Source organism: Euprymna scolopes, chromosome 4 (genome assembly GCF_053919585.1).
Source record: "Euprymna scolopes isolate OS-2025 chromosome 4, ASM5391958v1, whole genome shotgun sequence".
Lineage (NCBI taxonomy): Eukaryota > Metazoa > Mollusca > Cephalopoda > Sepiida > Sepiolidae > Euprymna > Euprymna scolopes.
The window spans coordinates 55,631,888-55,654,387 of NC_136485.1; the positions used below are offsets into that span (position 1 = coordinate 55,631,888).

A 22,500-nucleotide genomic window follows, 5' to 3' on the forward strand; every position below is an offset into this window, starting at 1 on the left:
TCTGTAGAAACACCTCCGAGACCTGACCGACCCCTTCTGCCATTGATGATGCATCTGTCCGTCAAGTTGAAGCTGCCATTTTGGAAGATTAGCGCATTACTATGCGCCAAATAACCCAAGATGTCAAGATTAGTACAGGGTCTGTGGAAACTATCATGCATGACCATTTGCATATGCATAAGGTGTCTGCCATATGGATTCCCAGGTTGCTCACACCATTCCAGAAGCGAGAACGCGTCGAGTGCTCGAGGGTGAATTTGGAGATGTGCCAAGAAGATGAGTCAAAATTTTTCAAAAGACTGATTACACAGGATGAAACCTGGGTCCATCCCTTGGATCCAGAAACCAAAGCCCAGTCAATGCAGTGGAAGCACTTGAACTCACTACCTCCAAAGAAGGCAAGAGTGCAGCTGGCAAGGTCATGCTTACAGTCTTCTGGGACCAGGACAGAGTAGTGATGACAGATTTTCTGGCAAATGTTACCACAATTACAGGAGCCTATTCTGCTTCACTTTTGAGGAAATTAAGGGAAGCTATCAAAATCAAGAGGCGGTGCAAGATTAGCAAAGGTGCCCTCCTACTGCAGGACAACACTCCGGTCCACAACTGGCATATCGCCAGATCAGAATCCAGGGCGTGTGATTATGAAATCCTCTCCATCTTCCCTACGTCCTGACCTTGCACTCTCTGACTTTCACCTCTTCCCAACCATAAAGTTGTTTTTGAAAGGAAAGCGTTTCCCAGATGATGCACCCTTGATTTCTGAAGTCACGTCTTGGTTGGAGGACCAACCTGGGGTGTTCTACAAAAACGGTCTCCAGAGCCGCATCAAACGATGGGAGAAATGCATAACTCTGGCTAGTTACTATGTAGAGAAAGACTAATAACTGTGCCAAGTTTCGTTGCTCTACTAATCTGGGAAGTGGGTCAGGGACATTACTTATTGCACGCCCTTCGTATGCTGTTGAACTCAGGAAGCGTTATAAAGAATAACACTTTAGATAAGAGCAGTCGTCCGAATAGTCCTTATAATGTAGACCGAGACATGTACAAACTGTATTTGAAATCATCCTCATATTGTTTTTGTTTTGTTTTGTTTTATAATGCATCGAAAGTGTTTTGTTGATACTGATCTTATGCTTTTTTGTCAGTTTTAGGTTCGTTATACGCGATGACATCCACGCCACCTCAGCCCAGGTTCCTCCCTACACCAACCAATGTGACATTTCTTCGGGGAGAGCTGGCAACCTTGAGATGTGCAGTGATAAATCTAGGGACGAAATTTGTAAGTATATTTTTAATGCATATATAGTGTATGTGCGTGTGGGTATTTGTGTCCGTGTCAATGGGTGCGTATATAATATTGCGCAATGTCCTTATCAGTTTTTATATTCTTTTATTTAAAAAAAACTTTAAAGTATTACGTATCGATAAATAGCAATAAATATCTACCTTTGTGTATTATATCGTGTATTTGAGAGCTTCAGGCGCTCTCTTTGAATACTTTTAGATCTTGATGTTGTCTCTTGAAGAGAGCAGATCCCAGCAATAAGAGAAACAAAGTAAATAAGATTTAAAATAATATTTATTAAAGGAAAAGGCTAGAATCGAACTCAGTAATAAAAAGTTAAAAAGATATATTTTCTATTTTATTAAATTATATATTTATTATAAATTTATATTTTACTATATTATATTCTTGATACGATGGTAGGAATGTAGAGCACTGTCTATTGTGTTAGAAATAACTATACAACTAATTGGGTCAGAGCAAGTAGAATTGGACAATGTAAATTAAGGAATTTTCTTTGTGTTGCAAATGTCTGCGCACGTTCTGGCGGCACAAAGAAAGATAGTTTATAATATATTCAGTTAATTTATAGTCAGTCAGGAGATCAGAAGAGAGTCAGAAGAGTTCGGAGTTGACAGAGAATTGGGAGAGTTTACTGAGCCCAAGCCTCTTTTGGAAGCGAAATGGAAAGAGAGACAAGACAATGTAATTCTGTAAGGCATCTATTGTCTGAACATCATCTTATCCAACTGGAATAAATATCTTTATGTTAAAAGTAAGACTTTGTCTTCGTTTGACATCAACCGAAAAATAATGTCTTTTCTATCGTCTTTGTTAATGAATATTACATCAAATACCCTCCCAAAGTGTATATAAATGGGTCATCCTCCGTTATATTTCCGTTATATGTTGCCCTCGATATGTACCTGTCAACAGAGACCGTTATGAGTCCTCGCCACTACACAACATTGAGATGTGAACTAGAGTCAGTGACTAAGAGTATGGATTGCATCAGGCGTTCGGACTGCTGATGCAAGTGAAAATTCATTAAGGATCCGGATAAAAGTCCGAAAACTCAACGCGCACCTTAGCTAAGTAGATGGATCCTGAAGAAACTGTTGCACAAGAAGTTTGGTCATTTCTCGTACAACTATTTGAAAGAGCGAATTAGTCACCGTCAAAACCTTATAAACAAACTCGTTAACAAAGTTAAAGACTTAGTCTTATTGGGCATCTCGTCTACCTCAATGCGATATTTGGATAGTATACAGACTCTTTGAAGCCTATCATGTCATCAAATGCAGCGTAACTGTGATGGTCTCTTAGTGTGTTTCTAGCCGATGCGATCTCATGCCGTTCAATGTATTCTAAGAGAGACTCTGAGTGAATTCCGTATTGATCTGGTATTGATATTGGCCACTTTTGTGAAGCGTTAGTTTGAGAGTGACCTACAAAATGGTTTTGATCGTAATGCTGTCTAACGTTCATAACCGCAGTAAAAATGTGATTATAGCGATCATTATTTTGCAGTTGCAAACAAGTTGTTTTGTTAAATTTGTTCGTTCTTGGTTTTCTTTGTATATTTTAATAAAATAATTACATTTAAAATACAACTCTTATTTAATGCGATTCCGTGTTCATGTACAAAAGATGAAGAAACATTGTTATTTAAAATCTTGTGTAAAGAAAAATGCCAAAGCTCATAAGTTATCTGATGTTCAACTTCGAACAATAAATATTGATGAGCGAAGAAGGCGATGATTTAGGATCGTAACAGAAGATGCCATACATAAAGCCGTATTAAGCAACCAATAGTGTTTTTCTTCGTCTTCTTCTTCTTCTTCTTCTTCTTCTTCTTCTTTATAGATCAATAACTGGATATTGTCAATGTAAATCTATATATCTATAAAAGAGAAAGTGTATGTGAGTGTGTCTGTGTACATTTCCATACGCAATAACTCTTTCAATTTTTAGTCTACAGACTCGAAATTTGATAAAGAGGGTACTGAGATTTGGGAGAATCGATGTGACTGGATTTTGGCCAGAAATTACGCGATTAAGGGGTCAAAGTTCAACGATTTAACTTTTGAGAACTCTACCAAACTCCGCCGACAATTTTTAGTCTAAACACTTGAAATTTTAGATATAGGTCTCTTGGACATTGATCTAACTTAATAACTTGATTTGAGACCAAAACAATAAATGTTAAGGGGTCCTAATAGGGTCAAATTTAGAAAAATTGACTGTTTTTTTGTTGTTGTTGTTGTTGTTGTTTTTGTTTGTTTTTGTTTTTTTGCTGCTCAGCATACACCTCCAAACACCCGGACAACGCCGGGCACTCATGCTAGTATATCTATAAAAGTGAAAGTGTCTGTCTGTGTGTTTGTGTGTCTGTGTACATTGTCATACGCAATAACTCTGTCAATTTTCAGTCGACAGACTCGAAATTCGATATACAGGGTACTGAGATTTGGGAAAATCGATGTGACCGGATTTCGGCCAGAAATTGTGCAATTAAGGGGTCAAAGTTCAGCGATTTTACTTTTGAGAACTCTACCACACGCCTCCGACAATTTTTGGTCTAAACACTTTAAATTGTTGATATACGTTCCTTGGACATGGATCTAACTTAATAACTTGATTTGAGCCTAAAACAATAAATTTTAAAGGGTCATAATAGGGGTCAAAATAAAAAAATTGACCGCTTTTGTTTTTTTTAGTTTTTTCACTCAACATACACCTCCAAATACCCGGGCAACGCCGGGCTGAAATGCTATTTGCTTTATAAAATAGCTTAAAGTAAATTAATATGCATCAGCATTGTACGACTTTTTGAACCCGCTCAATGCCCTGTAATCAACCAATAACTTATATTAACGAAGAATAACAAATTGCAATAAACTGTGTAAAACGACCAAAATGTATTGCATCTATATGCTAGATTAATTTTTATCCATCCATAGCCTTGAGCCCCCGGAGAGGCATAGGCCATCCACAACTTTGTAGATGCTTTTGTAGTGAGGAGTTCTTTTTTCGGGGGGGGCAACTTTCCCAGAAGGTTGGGCATTAACCAGATGGGTGATCATTTGACCAGTATCAGATGGGTGCTCATTTTGGGAAGGTGCCTAGCGTTCCCAAATGGTCACCCATCTGATACTGGGCAGGCTCATCGTTGCTTAACGTCGGTGATCTGGCGAGAACCGGTGTGTCAATGTGATTGTGCCGTACTGAATCTATATCCAAAGGTGACTTAAAACCTGGATCTGCTAAACACCATCACGACCTCCTTTAAAGATCCGTTGCAATGAGGAGATACAGGGATCTAGCCCCCAATCACACAACTCAAATTGCTTACCTATCATTAACAACAAATATTAGTAAACGCTCATTTAGAAAAATAAAATATATATGAATCTTATACGTACTAAGCACCCTTAAATAAAGAATAAACAGGTAAACAACCAAGATTTAACCCAACCAATTTCATACAGTCCCACTTATTAGACCCATAAGCATTATTAGTTTAAGATTGATAGGGTTAATACAAATGGTAAACTCGAACCTATATTGATTCCACGTATATAGCAAACTGATATTAACCTATCTACTTCATTTAATACGCCACGGAAGTCTCTTCACTCGTAGAAAATTTACATTTTTACATACAGCAATGGTAAAAACACTACATTTATGACCAAAGGCTTACACTTATATTAATTTGTCCGTTCTCTCGATTTCCAAGAATCTTTAAAGTCATCCCCTTAACAATAGGAATATACGCCCTTCAATATCTAACTCATTCAGCATAATATAGATTATACTACACATTACTACCTTTTAAATTTAAATGCTTCCTCAAAACAGGAATCCATACAACATTCCGTGTCAACAATTATATTAATAGAACGATACTAAGCTGCGATTAAAACCCATATTAATTATACAATTCGCTTTCTCTGAAACTGTACTTTCTACAATAGGAATACCCAAACACGCTTCACCAATTCCTTATCGGCGGACTCGTCACGAATGCCATTCTTCGATTCGTTTTTAAATTCATGGGTCGCTGATCATTTGTTTAGATTTAAACGCCTTCAAAAACAAGTTACCTACAATAAACCCAGAGTATGTTTTTGAAATACATAACATATATCTTTTTTATACAAAATAATTTGTATTTTAGTTCTCACAATTGCGATCCGGTACTTTATTGATTTCTCTTCAACGCTTCCCTAGGCCATCTCTCTCTCTCTCTCTCTCTCTCTCTCTCTCTCTCTCTCTCTCTCTCTCTCTCTCTCTCTCTATCTATCTATCTATCTATCTATCTCTATCTCTCTATCTATCTATCTAGCTCTCTCTATTTATATATAAATACAACGAGATGTGTTAAATCACAGATCTTGTGCTTTACCGTCTTATAAAATATTATCGAGAAGAAATATTTTTATGAGACAACTCCAGCCAAATAAAATGGCTCAATATACAAGATAGAGCAAAGCAAAATTGTAGAATTTATAGTTAAATTCTGTCAAGTAAAAATATAGAATTTTTAGACAAAAAAAGTATTGTTTGAAACAAGGAATACAAGAACTTCAAAGCCATTTACTAAACTGTTCTTTACTTAACTTTAAATTTTGCATTCATTGATTCAAAAAATAAAGTTTTGTATAACAATCCATTTTACTTACATAATTTAACTATAGATCCTACAATATTTATATATGTATGCATGTATATATGTAAACGTTCATCTTTATTTCAGAGTCGATTATTTTCTTTATTTATCAAATGTTTATTTTATTTATGTAAATACCAAAATTTCAAGAGTAGCATGTATTAATATTTAGTATTAAAGTATACGTAAATACTGATTTAATATCCATACTCCCTTGTATTAATTAATTATTTTTCTAGAATTCAACAAAATTAGGAAAAAATATAGGCACACTATAACACGATTAAGTTGTCGACTGAAAAGAGGAAAATTAATGCTCTTCGTTGTTTTTCGATGTTTCAAACATTCAGAAATATAGGAGTATTTTAATTGCATACAGATATTTATGTATTTCACATAGAAATTATGTTAGACCAAGAAGGCCCCTTGATTTCCCAGAACTTATTACTGAATTAAAATGAAGAATAGTTAATACAGTACAATCTTTTAAGATGGATATCGAAGTTGATTGAGTGTTAAATATTTTGCGAGTAAACTCATGGTCAAAGTATTAACTCGTGGTTAGGTTACAAGGCTATGCAAATTGTTAGAAAATGCTTGGAGACCACATGATTAAAAGTGAGAGGGTGGGAACAATTTTTTTTCTTCTATGGAAGCAATATAGTGAGAATATGTTAATTTAAAATATGCTGCTAATATTTCAGTACATAGTGATTGTCTTTTTCTTTCTCTATCTCTGGCCACCAACTGATCAGTAATTTGTAAGGCAGAGCAAATCGCATAAATCATATCTCTCATTCCACAGCCTAGATTTAGTTGTTGTCGAGGAGCATACGAACTGATTTGTAAAGTGCGTTCCAATATTAGAGGGACCATGATTCATTATAAATGCAAACTTTATTGCACCAGCCGAGTCGGAACCCTGAGTATCTGTTTCATAACAAAATCATAGCAACAACGTTTGAGGCATGCTTGGTCTAGTGTACCTTTTTCTCTGCCATGCAATTCTAGCATAGTCACTTCATCAGGATTTACTTTTTGTACGTTTTAGAACAAGCATGTCTATTGGTAATCCCATGAGGCGCTGCTAACGTGGAATGCCCTAACAGGCTGTTTTTTGCCAATGAGATTACTCTTTGTCAGAGAACTGGCCTTTCAAAGTTCACTTTCTTAACCGTATGCCTCTTCTTTCATTCGTGGGATGGAGATAAATAAAACTAGCCGACAGCAAAGTTATGTTTTTTTTTTGTTGGAGGGAGGGATTAAACTTGGGTTATTTTTAATTCATTTATTTATTTGACGGGTAATCAATTAAAAACATTAACAACTGTCAAAGTGAATTACACAAAACAATATTTCTATTGAACTCCTTGAAAAAAAATCACTTTTCTGCCGGCAGCAGAAACTTTTAATTTCAATGTCTGAGATAATTTTTTATCACATATGTTTAGCTTTCGTCAGCTTTTCTTTGTAATTTAAGTTTTTCATTGATGCTGTCTTTATATAATGACTTTTTAAATGATATAGGAAACAAAACGCGTGTATTGCTTGTCTTTAACTAGTATATTGAATTTTTCCCAATATCTATCGGCGCCATCACTTATTATATTGTGCTGAAAATTAGGCTGCGCATTCTAAAACGTTTTCTACCTCAGAATCGACATATCTGGACCAATGAAACTCCACTAAACGGAATAGACATGGTAATATATAGGTTTATATAATATACTCTATATTATCTCTAGTAGTACCTTCGATAGAGCAATGTAGTGTGATATATATATATATATATATATATATATATATTATTTTCAGAAGTTTGGACGAAATAAGCCATCGGTACCGTCGGATTCAAACCTGATAATAGGCACCCTTTAGGTCTCTATATCAAGCTGAGGAGAGATTGATATCCGGAGCTTAAATGTCTCCTATTATCAGGTTTGAAACCAGGTTTGAAACCGATGGTACCAATCGATTATCTCATCTAAACTTCGGAAAATAAAACATAACTATTACGCTCTTACTTTAAACTTGTTTTCCTTATAATACAGCAATCTGCTGGAAATGTTTTTTTAATAAAAAATATAACTAAGTATACGTATATATATATATGTGTGTGTGTGTGTGTATCATTTAATATATCCACATAAAATGCTATGTATTGACTTTCATTATTTACTTCAACAGTACCAGAGTAGAACTAAGTAGTAGCTTATGAAAATATACATGTCAATTATGCTATACAAAAATTCCCTATGGCGGTGAACCGCGGAAGTCTACGTAGCTTTATTGCCATATACATTATATATATATATATATATATATATATATATACGCGAGTGTGTGTATTATATATATATGCGTGTGTGTATTATATATATATATATGCGAGTGTGTGTGTATTATATATATATATATGCGTGTGTGTATTATATATATATATATATATATATATATATATATATATTGCAATGTACCTAATTAAATTCTTTCAAAATGAGAATAAACGATTCAACAAGAGAGACGAAAAACGATAAGACACAATGAAACAGCAGGACAAAATACCCTTTTGTTATCGGAGCGTGTGACAAAATCTGTTTGCACCGATAGAATGCACTTACTGACACGTGATCGAGTTACAGGAGAACAGATGGTTCTAGCCAGACAGAACATAGGACATATCTTTGACACACACAGATTCATTCTAACTCGATTACAATGTTTTTGAACAAATAACGTAAAAGAATTACTCGACGGAATCAGGCCAACTAATAAATTCTAACTGTTGAAAGTATCGGTAAAAATATAATAATGTATAAATTAAGAATCAGACGATTTAACATTGTAAAAACTTTTATACAACGATCGAAGACTTCGCAGATAGATAATTATAAAAATTGAATAAAGTACTTTTCATGTTGTGATTAATTCGTCAAGTGACTCAGGTCGTTTTAGATTTTTGAGTCATGTAATTAATTTGTAATTAATACGTTTTCAGGGATTTCTATATGTAAATCCATGGTGTTGCGTTATGCACTACTTGAATATTTTAGTGGGTGTTTAGGAAAATCTAACATATGATAACGCTCTATAAGTCACAGTCACGTTGACCCACCGGTTCTCGCCAGATCACCGATGTCAAGCAACGTAAAACCTCGCCAGTTCCAGATGGGTGACCATTTCAGAAGGCGTCTGCTCGCTTGCATCTCTTTTTGCCACTCGGTTTCACGACATTTTCCGGGCCGGTTTTCGTCGTCTGCGGGCTTTGCCGTGTGAGCCTAACGGAAAAATGGGATTTAAACTGCAGAAAAGGAGAAACAGAAAAAAGTCAAATTTGGTGTTCGATCGTTTCGGAAACGACATTCATTTTATTAATATTGAAAATAACTGACAATGAATGTTTTTTTTTTAACATTGTCTCTTTATCAGCACAAATGGGTAGAGTGGAGGGAAGGTGAAGACACCAAAATAAATTAGCACTTTTGTATTAAGGTGGATACGTCTTTTTGTTGAACGGCACGTGGATATTTGTCTTAAAGTTTGTCACTACATATGTAGACATGTTATATTTGTTTTTTTATCCTCAATATATATATATATATATATATATATATCCATATATATATATACATATACATATATACATATGCATATATATATATACATATACATATATATATACATATATATATAAATATATATATACATATATATATGCATATATATATACATATACATATATATACATATATATACATATACATATATACATATACATATATATACATATATATATACATACATATATATACATATATATACATATATACATATATATATACATACATATATATATACATATATATATACATATACATATATATACATATATACATACATATATACATACATATATATACATATATATACATATATATACATGTATACATATACATACATATATATATACATATATATACATGTATACATATACATACATATATATACATATATACATGTATATATATATATATATATATATATATATATATATATATATATATATATATATATATATATATATATATATATATATATATATATATATTAGTGTTGGGTCAATTAATAGGAATCGGAATCGGGACTCGAAAAAATCGGAAATTTTCGGGGTATTAGAATCGGTATCTGAATCGGAAAAATCTGTGACTATTTTCCGATGCCAACAACGATTCTTTTAGTAGGCTTTTTTTTATTTGGTGTTCTTTAAAGAAAAATATTCTATCGCTGATAATAATACTAAAATAATGGATATGTTTTGATATTAATCTCTTAGTAAAACCAAAATCAATAGATCATCCCTCACAAGTGTAACTACACGTTTGAGAAAATATCTGCACATTAAACATGCGTTTTTAGGGTAATCGTGAAAAAAAATAACTTTATAGTTAAATATGTAGAGATTTAGAAAGAATAGGAATCGGTAATTGTATCGGAATCGGGAATTTAATAGGGAATCGGTAATTGTATTGGAATCGGTAAATATACTGGAATCGCCCTAGTCCTTATATATATATATATATATATATATATATATATATATATATATATATATATATATATAAACAGAGGGAGAGAAAGAGAAACAGACAGATAGACATGATTATCTACATAATATTTATTTTTCTCAGTAGCCTGAGCTGTATCGTGTTAATCCTTTCTTTTATTCCACTTTCTTCAAATATTTTCTAATTGTATTATTTGTTCCTAGTGCTCATTAAATTATTTGTATGGCAGTGGTTTTCTCTGTGTTTAATATTTCTTTGTAAAAATTTTCTATATTTAGTTTATTATAATGGATAACTCTATCATCAAACTAACATTATCAAGTACTACTAATACTCTCCCACAAGTACTACTACTACTACTACTAGTAATAATTATAGTGTGTTCATTGAGCTTTCGAACGGAATGCTGCTCTGGGCATAATGGTTAGTAATTCATAATTGGTGAGTCGTGTCCAATCTTATAAGATACACTGCGCCTATTGCGTTAATATCAGATGACTCTAATTTCCTTTAATATTCCAGAGATCGGCAGAGTGCCCATTAATTTATTCGATATTTCGAAGCTTTTAAAGATTAATTCAATCCTGGATACGTTTATTGTAAACTTATTGTCCGCTGCATCCTCGTGTGGCCTTGGGAATATTTTTTTTTCACAACTAACAATTTATAAAACTAATCATTTCTACAAAAGCTGAAGCCATATACTTGGCTCTAAAAACAATGGACGATAGTAGGACTGATAAACACATTATCTTTTTTTCTGATTCCCTATCACAAAGACAATTATGAATAATCCCTTGATCACAATAAATTTAAACACGATCACCCCTATTTATAACTGTTAGCAGCGGTGTTATTATAGGCAACATCACTTTGAGAAACTGCGCAGAATATAATGGTTATTAATTCTTAATAAAAAGTCTAGTCTTAAATTACGTTGAATTTAGAGTCATATCGGTATTCCTGAAAATGAAAAAGAAAACGGATAAAGCAGTAAACTAATTGCTTAACACGAGGCTTTCCGATGTTAAGATTTAATACACAGAATCCTGGTACGAGTAGCAAAGTAATAAATTTTACAGGAATTGGCTAACTATTGGTGAATGGCAAACTACAAAGAGACTAATAAAAAGGGTCTAGTAGGCATGCTCCGTATAAGAGATGCACATTCTTTTCACAAACATTTATAGGAGTATGAATAGTCTTCAATATATATATATATATATATATATATATATATATATATATATATATATATCATGTCAAGAATCTTATAAGTCAAGCATATGTAATTAACTAGCCTGGGTGCCCGGCGTTGCCCAGGAAGTTATTGCCGTGTGTTGAGCAAAAAAAAAAAAAAGGTGGTAGTAGGCAGGCAGGCTCGAACCCGTACCGCGAAGGAGGAGAAGAACGCGAAAAAAAAAACATGACGTCTTTGCTGTTGCTCCACTCGCCAAACCGGAAGTGACGAATGTTTAAATTAAGTCTAGTCAGATGAAAAGAGGGGATAACTTTTGAAAATATCGAAGAGAAAATCTACCCCTTTCCTGTAGAAAAGTGCCCATATGAAGGAATTAATGTTTTTAGCCAACTTTTCGATATTTGTCGTCCAAAGAGTCGAGCTTCAATAGGATATCGTTTTCGTCAAAATCAATCACCTCTATCGATGTCGAACGTTTTTGCGTGACATACATACATACATACATACATACATACATTTAAATAGACAGGTGAGATTTATATTATAGATTATCAGGATCTTCAAGAAAGAAAAATCAAAGGACCTGTTTAAAGACACCGGTCTGACTCAAATCTTATATTTCTCCAACGTTGGAAATTTAAAAAAATATATGATAATTTCAATTTTTTTTTTCATAAATAATTATTCTAAGTTAGGATAACATTTGCCAGTTTAATTCAGCATTAAATCACTCATAGAGAATAATATATCGTAAAGGAAACCAACCGTATTTTTTACCTTTCAGATTGATACTCAAGTTTCAATGCAACAAATAAATATAGAGATGCTCGTTATTAAAACAGGTGCCTGAGTTTTGATCCAGTCTGCCCATATGTGTTTACGGAAACGTATTTGGGGCGGTTTGTTTCGCGCGCTTTTATGAGGTTAATTTAATTTTTTTCTTAGCTTTGAAATAGATGCGCAAGGTCGGATACAACGCATGAATTTCCTGGTGACGTGGTGGTGGGGTGATCCCGCTATATTTAGCGAATTGCCGCTCTAAGGAAAGATGCGAGATGTAAGATCCAACTGCTTATATGAGGAAACATAAATGTATTTAGAGCACAAACTAAGCAGCGATAATGGAGCGTAATTCCATGTGCATGGATGAAACAAAGGAAAGAAACCGTTAAGCAATAGAATCAAGAGAAACGCATTTTGCAGCAACAAAAAAAGAAGAGAAAGAGTTCCAAAGAGCACTTATTATAGATGGTCATGCTTACAACAAATAAAGCCTACAAAAAGATTGAACTTTCGTGGAAACATTTACATGCTATTAAGTTCTTACGTAAAATAAGCCGATAGCAAGTCGACTTTTTTTTTAGATTCATATGAATCCATTGTCATTTAATTTAATGAATAAATATACTACGGCAAAAAGCCATGTTATTTATATTGCTCCGCTTAGCATTGATATATCTACAAAAATAGAGCGCTTAAAATACTTTGGAATAAATAGGATGTATATGTGAATTATCCGCGGGGTGGGATGGTGTCGGTTTTAGGACTGATGCTGGTATTATTTTAGCGTTAAATGGAAAAGTGAACGCAGTTAACTCCCATTGATATTCATACTTTTAAGTATTCGTTCATCAATACAATGCTACTAACGATTTTATCCATTTTATACTACACAGAATTATATAATCCATATATCGATAAAAGTGAGAATGTGTGTGAGCACACTTCTCAACCTATATACGCAACGAATTTTTAATCTACATACATGGAATTTTGTATATAGTGTATTAAGACATATGGAGAGATTTTTAATCCATGCTCATCCGGAAAAGAGGCTGCTAAGGGGTCTTAATTAAATCAATTATTACGTGGGCGTGTCCTGATTTTATTCTATTTGTCAACTGTTTGACGAATGTGCATGTGCTGTCCTTAATTAATTATGAGAGTGTATTATGTTCAGAATAAGTACGTTATAAAATACTTCTGTACGACCATGTCAAGCTGGCCTAATGACTATCGTACTTGACTCATTGTCTTTAGGTTTTGCTTTCGATCTAAGCTCATTTTTTCACTTATAAGAAGTGAACTGTTTAGAAAAAATATAATACTCGCCTGAACATGTCACAGCTGCTTTCTGCTTCTTAACTCCATTATTTAAAGGTATCTATGGTATTTCTGTGTATGATAAATAAAAAGTCCCCATTAATTAAAATATAATATTTATGCGTATTTTCCAACCGGGCAACATCGGGCAGCCTGGTAATATATATATATATATATATATATATATATATGTATATATATAAAGCTGACTGTCTGTGCATGTGTGTCTGATCACCAACAGGCTCCTATATTGTTGACTATTATAGAAAACTATATAGAATGGAAATAGGCACAAACATTAATACAAATTTTCATATCTATCTGCGTAATTATACTTAGATAATTATGTTTCAGTTTGAAGAAATATAGTATAATAAAATTATGGGGTGATCGTTCGCGGCTGACCTCGATAGAATGGAAATATGCCACAAAGTTTAACAAGGTTTTATAATATAGATCCACAGAATATTGTGATAAGTGTTTCAGCGTGAACAGGTATGGTATAATAAATTATGAGGTTTATCTATTTTACTGTTTACTTTCATCATATTTTTGATACCCTAAAATTTAACCCAAATTTACAACCCTTCCTTTTCATAACCTATCATACTTTCATAAATCAGAGTCCGTTTTCTGTAGGCTGTTTTTAAACCCAATCAACGACAGGTATTTTTGCTAGTATATATATATATATATATATATATATATATATATATATATATATATATATACATATATATATGTATATATATACATATATATATATATGTATATATATATATATAAAGTCTCATTTGTAGTATTCTGATTTATATAAATCCAGTAATCGTACACGTACCAATAAATTTTAAGCCAAAAAGAGATTACTTAAACTGTAAGCTACAAGATTATCATATTTCATAATTGAGCATATTGTTTTCAAAAAGAATAGTCTTGAAACAATTGTAACTAACGATAAAATACACTATTTGTTGCTATCAACCCATTCTTTGAAGTCTTGGTTTTTGTTTCATCCACTCTAGGACTCTTCAGGCTCATTTGTAGTATTCTGAATTATATAAATCTAGTAATCGTTCACATACCAATAAGCCTTAAGAGTCCTAAAGTGAATGAAACGCGGAATATTCAGTGTAGTTTAATCGCCATATATATTTTCTAACTTACTATCTAGCTCTACCTACGTATTGAGCGCTTTTGAAGTAAATACTTTAAGTTTACGCATAAATTTATACTTTCGTACATTAATTTTATGTGAGTAAATTAAGTAGTTATATATATATATACATATATATATATATATATAACTACTTCATTTACTCACATAAAATTAATATACGAAACCATAAATTTATTTAATATAATTCCTATATTAATTTTATGTGAGTAAATTAAGTATATATATATATATATATATATATATATATATACTTAATTTACTCACATAAAATTAATATACGAAAGTATAAATTTATGCGTAAACTTTAAGTATTTACTTGAAAAGTGCTCAATACGTAGGTAGAGCTAGTTAGTAAGTTATAAAATGTATATATATTCAGTGTAGCTTTATCGCCATCAAAACATCGTTAAACTCACTACTCGTTCAAGCAGCCGCCAATAGCGTAATGGTTAGAAGCCTTGACTGCCGTATAAACGGTCGGGTTTCAATCCTGGCTTGAGGTAGTTGCCTGTCTAGCCGCACTGATGAGCTGTGAAACAGCGAAACAGTACTGTATGTGGATGACTATATATATATATATATATATATATATATATATATATATATATGTGTGTGTATTTAGACTGCATTTATTTAGTTAAATATGGTTTAACAACACAGTGTTCTTCTGTTTAACTATATATTTCTTAATCTTTTCTAACAATTTTTAAGTTTTGCTTTGTAGTAAAAAAAACTAACAACGATCGCAAATGTAACACGAATACTTACCATATTTCGACGAAACATCTTGAAATGATATAAAAACAATGAACCACAATTTACATTAATATCAACTTTAACATGCCTACTATTTATTCTGGACGCGACTTGTCTCTTTCCTAACGGGATCATTGATTACAATCTAGCCAGCACTGACATCGGTCTTTTTTTTTTACTTTAAAGACTTTATGATGAAGTTTCCTGCTTACATTCGTCGAATCTTATCGTTCAACACTTTATTAATTGAAAATATTAAAAATAATTAAAAAACTAGAAGTTTGTGGTATGTCATTATACTTTACGACAAATAGAGATATATGTTGCGGTGTGTTATATTACATTACAATCATGAAGGGATCTACTCAGTCTACACTTTTATTTTTATTATAATATATATATATATATATATATATATATTACACGTTTATCGCTATAATAATGCAAATATAGTACAACATGTCACCACATCGCTTTTTATCAGCAAAAAATCGCCACAAATATATTCAAACATTTGAAACACTATGTTAATGAAACAATATGTTAATCAGATGAAAACCTCGAATTCTCCTCAATATCTTCCATTCTAACGCGATACATACATCTATATATAGAGAGAAATGAAGAGTAATATATATATATATAAATATATATATATATATATATATATATATATATATATATATATATATATATATATATATATATCCAGAGGAAGTTTCTAAATAAAGACAAAACGTTGATAAACACAGCTCGGTTTGTTCATTTTATTACTCTCTCTCTATCATATATATATATATATATATATATATATATATATATATATATATATATATATATATATATATATATATATATATATATATATATATAGAGAGAGAGAGAGAGAGAGAGAGAAAGAGAGAGTAATAAAATGAACAAACCGAGTTGTGTTTATCAACGTTTTGTCTTTATTTTGAAACTTCCTCTGGATATATATATATATATATATATATATATATATATATATATATATATATATATAGTCAGTCACATATAATACTGTTTCGTTGTATCACAAAAGAGGGAGAGAGAAAGAGATATACCTACGCACACAGAAGTATACTCTTTACAGCTGAGTCTCGTCTCATGGTTCACAAGACCAAATAAAAATGTGTACATCAGGAAATTAAAGTTCACCATTTTGAATGAATACGATCAGACGCCTCTGGAAAGTCTTGGCACGATAAACAAGCATCAAACATCATGGCAATCTTTGTTGATTTAGCGTTCTCACTCAGATCGTCAGCTGTCAAGCGGTTGTTTTCTTTTGATGGCATTATGAAAGTTTTTCATGTGAACTTGCCATGTTAAAGATCTGGCAACATATTCCTCTGGAATTACGGCTACTTATATAATAGAAACGTTTATGATAAAGCATAGTGTCCCAATATCCACTATTGCGTTAACAAATAAGCTTATAACGTGCGGGTATGGCCTAAAATCACGAACTGGTTAATATCCTCAAGAGGTGTAGAGATGACATAATTATAAATCCTGGCATATATATATATATATATATATATATATATATATATATATATATACAAGGTGACCAAAAAAACGGGCCCCAACTCTAATTAGGCCCCGTTTCTTAGTGTTTTGTCTGAATGAAATGCAACTTTGGTCATTACTAGTTTATTATATTCAAAACATCACATCAAAACACTAGGGTCTTTGGCCTTTTTTTTTCTCCGTTGACTGTAAAATGCTCAGAAAAACAATTGAATGTCCTCTGTTTTTTTAGGTCACCCTGTATATATATATATATATATATATATATATATATATATATATATATATATATACTTGTTTGTAATATACCGAATTTTACTTGATTTGTATAATTCAGTAAATTTTCATATACCAATAAATTTTAAGGCAAAAAGAGATGACTTTAATTGTAAGCTACAAAATTATCATATTTCATAACTGAGCATTCATATACTGTATTCACAAAATCAAAACTTTAAAAAAAGAACTGATAGCAACAAAGAGTGTACTTCATTGTTAGTTACCATTGTTTCAAGACTAATTGGAAAATTCAAACATTATAGCGTTTGAAAAACCAGCCTCTCTTCAGACTTATTGAATAAAAAAACACTTTAGCAATAGAACAATATGTAAAGACATTTCCCTTAAAGGAAATAAAGCATGCGAAACATTTATCCCGGACGTATCTTTGTCAGGAGCTTATTTAAATATTTATATATCACCTAATTTTCGTATCACTATTTAAAACCTGTCATAAGAAGTTACCACAAAAACCTGCAGCCATTTAATATCTTTTAATAATACTATTCGTTGATTTCTTAAATTAGATTTCTATATTTCTTTATTTTACATAGTTTAAATTATGGAAACCCAAGATTGCCGTAGGTACTTATAAAAGTTAAAGGGAGACAGTTGAACTAATTAATAAATCATAGACGCATTTTAAGGTTTACAAAACTAGAGACATCAAACGGCCTTGGTTGTCTCCCTTTAACTGTTATAAGTACATACGGTAATCTTGGGTTCCCATAATTTCAACTAATTTTTTTAATTAATAACTAGCTGGATAGCTTCGTAGCTAAGAATACCCGATATTTGCCAATCCCTATACATGAGAACGAAAGAGAATAATGGAATAAAAATAGAATGAGATCCATAACCTTGAATTATGAATGAGGATTAAATAAGTATAAGGTAATGTTTGGACTTTATTTCCCTATTAAATAAAATATTAACCTAAAACTGGTCTTAAATCTAAGAAATAAGATATTTTTTTGTAAACAAAGGAGCGAGCATAGGTTGAATACGAAACTAAAATAACCATAACGTTTTAGCTTAGTTGATATGGCCATATTATAAATATGAAAATAAAATTCTAATTTTTTTTTTGTTTTAATAAATTATGTGAAATAAAGAAATATAGAAATCTAATTTAAGAAATCAATGAATAGTATTATTAAACGATATTAAATGGCTACAGGTTTTTGTGGTAACTTCTTATGACAGGTTTTAAAATAGTGATACGAAAATTGGGTGATATATAAATATTTAAATAAACTCCTGATGGGATAAATGTTTTCGCATGCTTTATTTCCTTTAAGGGAAATGTCTTTACATATTTTTCTATTGCTAAAGTGTTTTTTTTTATTCAATAAGTCTGAAGAGAGGCTGGTTATGTAAAAATTTTCAAACGCTATAATTCCTCGCATAAGCCTGATAAATCCCAGCGTGGATGAAACGCGGAATATTCTGTGTGGCTAAATTGCCATATATATTTTATAACTTCCGTACAAAGTGTGAATATGCAGATATTTTCCTAGACGTAAAAATATACTTGTGGGGGAAAGTATATCGATTTTAGCTTTTCTGATCATTTAAAACCAATAAACATTTTTGATGTTACAATAATTACCAGCAATGGAAGATTTTACTTAAAACAAAATCAAATAAAAAAGACAATTAAAAGAATCGTTTTGGCATCGGAAAATCGGTAAAGATTTTTACGATTCGGATACCGATTTTGATACCGTCAAATATTCCGATTTTTCCGATTTCCGATTCCCATTCCGATTACGCGTCCCAACACTAATATATATATATATATATATATATATATATAGAGAGAGAGAGAGAGAGAGAGAGAGAGAGAGAGAGAGAGAGAGAAAGAGCGAGAAGGAGATAGAGTTATATATATATATATATATATATATATATATATATATATATATATATATATAATATGCATAATACTGGCTGGCTGCAATGCGTACTCCAATTATGCTTGTTTTATATTATATATATATATATATATATATATATATATATATATATATATAGAGAGAGAGAGAGAGAGAGTTAGAGAGAGAGGGCAAGAGAGAGAGAGGGCGAGAAGGAGAGAGAGTTATATATATATATATATATATATATATATATATATATATATATATATGCATGATACTGGCTGCAATGCGTACTCCAATTATGCTTGTTTTATATTTTATTCGGGAATAGTTAATGGAGCGTTTTGACCTTGTCATTTAAATGAAGCGAGGTTTGTACTTGAAGCTTTCATGAATTAATAAAGGTTTGTACAGAGAATCTCCTTCTGTTCTGTTTTCTTTCTGTCTTTCTCTCTCATCATATCCCCCTACTCTTTACTTACTCCTTTATCTTTATGGAACTTTGTATATCTGTCTGTCTTTATGTATGTATTTATATCAGTGGTAGCTGACAAATTGTACGATAGGCAATAAGTGGCAGTCTTCCCTGGTTCCAGACTATTTATCTGAAGTTTCCCTTCTAGTTTTAGAGCTCATTCTTGTCTACTATTTCACCAGTGACTAACGGTAGGCAAGACGTTTTCATATATTTTGCAGGGATATAACTTTACGTCTCTAAATCGCCATGAAATAACATTTTATGAGAAATACCCCAGTTGGCGCCATTCAAAAGTTGATAGATAGATAGATAGATAGATATATAGATAGATAGATAAATACATAGATAAAAATATCAATAAATAGATGGATACATATATAGATAGATATATAGATAGATAGATAGATAGATAGATCTTATCATCATCAGGTAGTCCGTCATTCTTGATGATGACTAAATGGGGCCTCAGTGCTTTATCCCTCGGTGTTGGCGTGGTCTCACTCCATCACCACTGGACTTTCTACCCTGGCTCCACATTTGGTTGCGCAGTTTAGGTGCAGTATCCGTTGCGCATCAGATAGACACCCTCTGAACCTCCAATGCTCATGTCCAGTGGAACGAACCCGCGAAGATTGGCAGCAGTGGAGGCCGCAGCTTCTGGCCGAAAGTAATCTCAGCGAAGTAAACAGTCGCCCTATCGTGTCCGCTACTACGCCTATTCTTTCTGAATGAGGTTCCATATCCTTTTAAGGAAAACTGCAAGGCAATAGTAGGATTTGAAGTCAGAGTTCTCATCTCTTAGCCTTTTTCTCTGATAAGGCCCATAAGGCAGTGGTGTTTAATTTTGGGGTTGGTTCCCCTAGTCTTTGCCCTACCAACAAGACAGTGGGTTAGGGGTTGGTAGTCTGCTAGGCCATGTCCACACACTGGTAGGCCAACGCACAACCTCTGGGGTCTCCTACTACTTCGAGATCTCCTACAAGTTTAGTCTGGACAGCAAGGCCCCCAGTTACCGTGTTGGTCAACGTGAAGGCACTATAGGAGTCTTGATAATGGAGAGGCTATGTTCTGGCATGGAAGACTTGTGCATAGCTGCTCCCTTTTCACCACGAGGTTAGCCAGCGGTGTTAGCTGGAAGCGAGAAGGCATGCAAGCATGAACTTAACACTAACTTATACTTAACACACTAGACTCATCACATCTCCATGCCGGATTAAGAATCCAAAGGAACACACAGATATATCTATAGACACGTAGATAGATAAATAGATAGATAGATAGATAGATAGATGAATGTATAGATACATAGATAGATAGATAAATGCATACATAGATAGATAGATAGATAGATAAGTATATGTATGCAAACAAACGTCATTGAAAAAAATCACAAAACCCTTTTTGTTAGAGAAAGAGTTAATGTTTTATATATAATGCGTTCAAAAATTTATGATCGATATTTCGCCTTACATAATGGCATCATCAGGATATAAACGATATATTGTGTGCATACTAGTCGCATTTGAATGTCGAGATGATGTATGTATCCATGTATTTTACAGCATTTGTAAAAGCGATAAAGTAGCATGCATACGTGCATAAGAATACATAGAAATGTTTCTGGTTAAAGCTTATATATATATAATTCCTATGTGTATGTGCATATGCATGTATATAAAATTAAATTATCTTCGATTATGTCGTTTTTCCCCTCAAATCCTGTCCGGGTTTATGTGTGAAGAAAGATAAAACTATTTGCCATTTCAATATGGAACGCTTATATTGTTAATTACGCCACATGTGAACAATTTTAGGGCTTTTTAAATCTTATTAGTTCAGATAATTGCATTCATGTTCGGGCGATTTTCCCCGCAACAAATCTTTTATTTATTTATTATTTATCAAATCAATTATATCGTATAATTCACGAATTACAGCCATGCTTAGACTTACATCACAGAGAGTATAGTTCAATGGTGAAAGCGTAATTCTATCAGCAGGAACGCATTGTGTGTGATTGAAAAAAAAAGAAGGAGAGGGTAATAATAATAATAATAATAATAATAATAATAATAATAATAATAATGATAATAATAATAATAATAATAATAATAATAATAATAATAATAATAATAATAATGATAATGATAATAATAGTAATACTGAGAATCATATTTTTATAATGTCATTTTTACCCAGAGATAAAAGGGAGACAGGAAATACCAAAGGCAACAGAATCTAGTTTAACGCTAATCGTGTATATTCATCATTCTATCTTAAATGTTTAAATTGCACTGGCTCATCTTAGGCATAATGTTGAAGCCACAAGGTTCAACGGTTGATTTTTTTTTTTTTTTTTTTTGCAAAGCATTCAATTAAGTTGTCTTGTTTGCATTTGTCTCGTAAAGAAAATCCTCCCCCTCTCTCACTCTCTCTCACTCTCCCTCACTCCCTCTCTCTCTTCCTCTCTCCCTCCCTATCTCTCTCTGTGCCTCGACATGTACACTAGCCTTTTAGGGTTATTTAACTGTCCTTACAATC

At 32.3% G+C, this 22,500-nt stretch overlaps 1 protein-coding gene across 1 annotated transcript in view; it reads left to right on the plus strand.

The window, feature by feature from the left end:
• LOC145267281 (zwei Ig domain protein zig-8-like) overlaps nt 1-22,500 on the plus strand; it is a 750,978-nt gene that overhangs the window by 140,894 nt on the left and 587,584 nt on the right. Inside the window, exon 2 of the mRNA XM_080123290.1 lies at nt 1,152-1,285. Coding sequence (XP_079979416.1) covers nt 1,172-1,285 — 114 coding nt within the window. The 5' untranslated portion in view covers nt 1,152-1,171. The remainder of the gene's footprint in view (nt 1-1,151; nt 1,286-22,500) is intronic.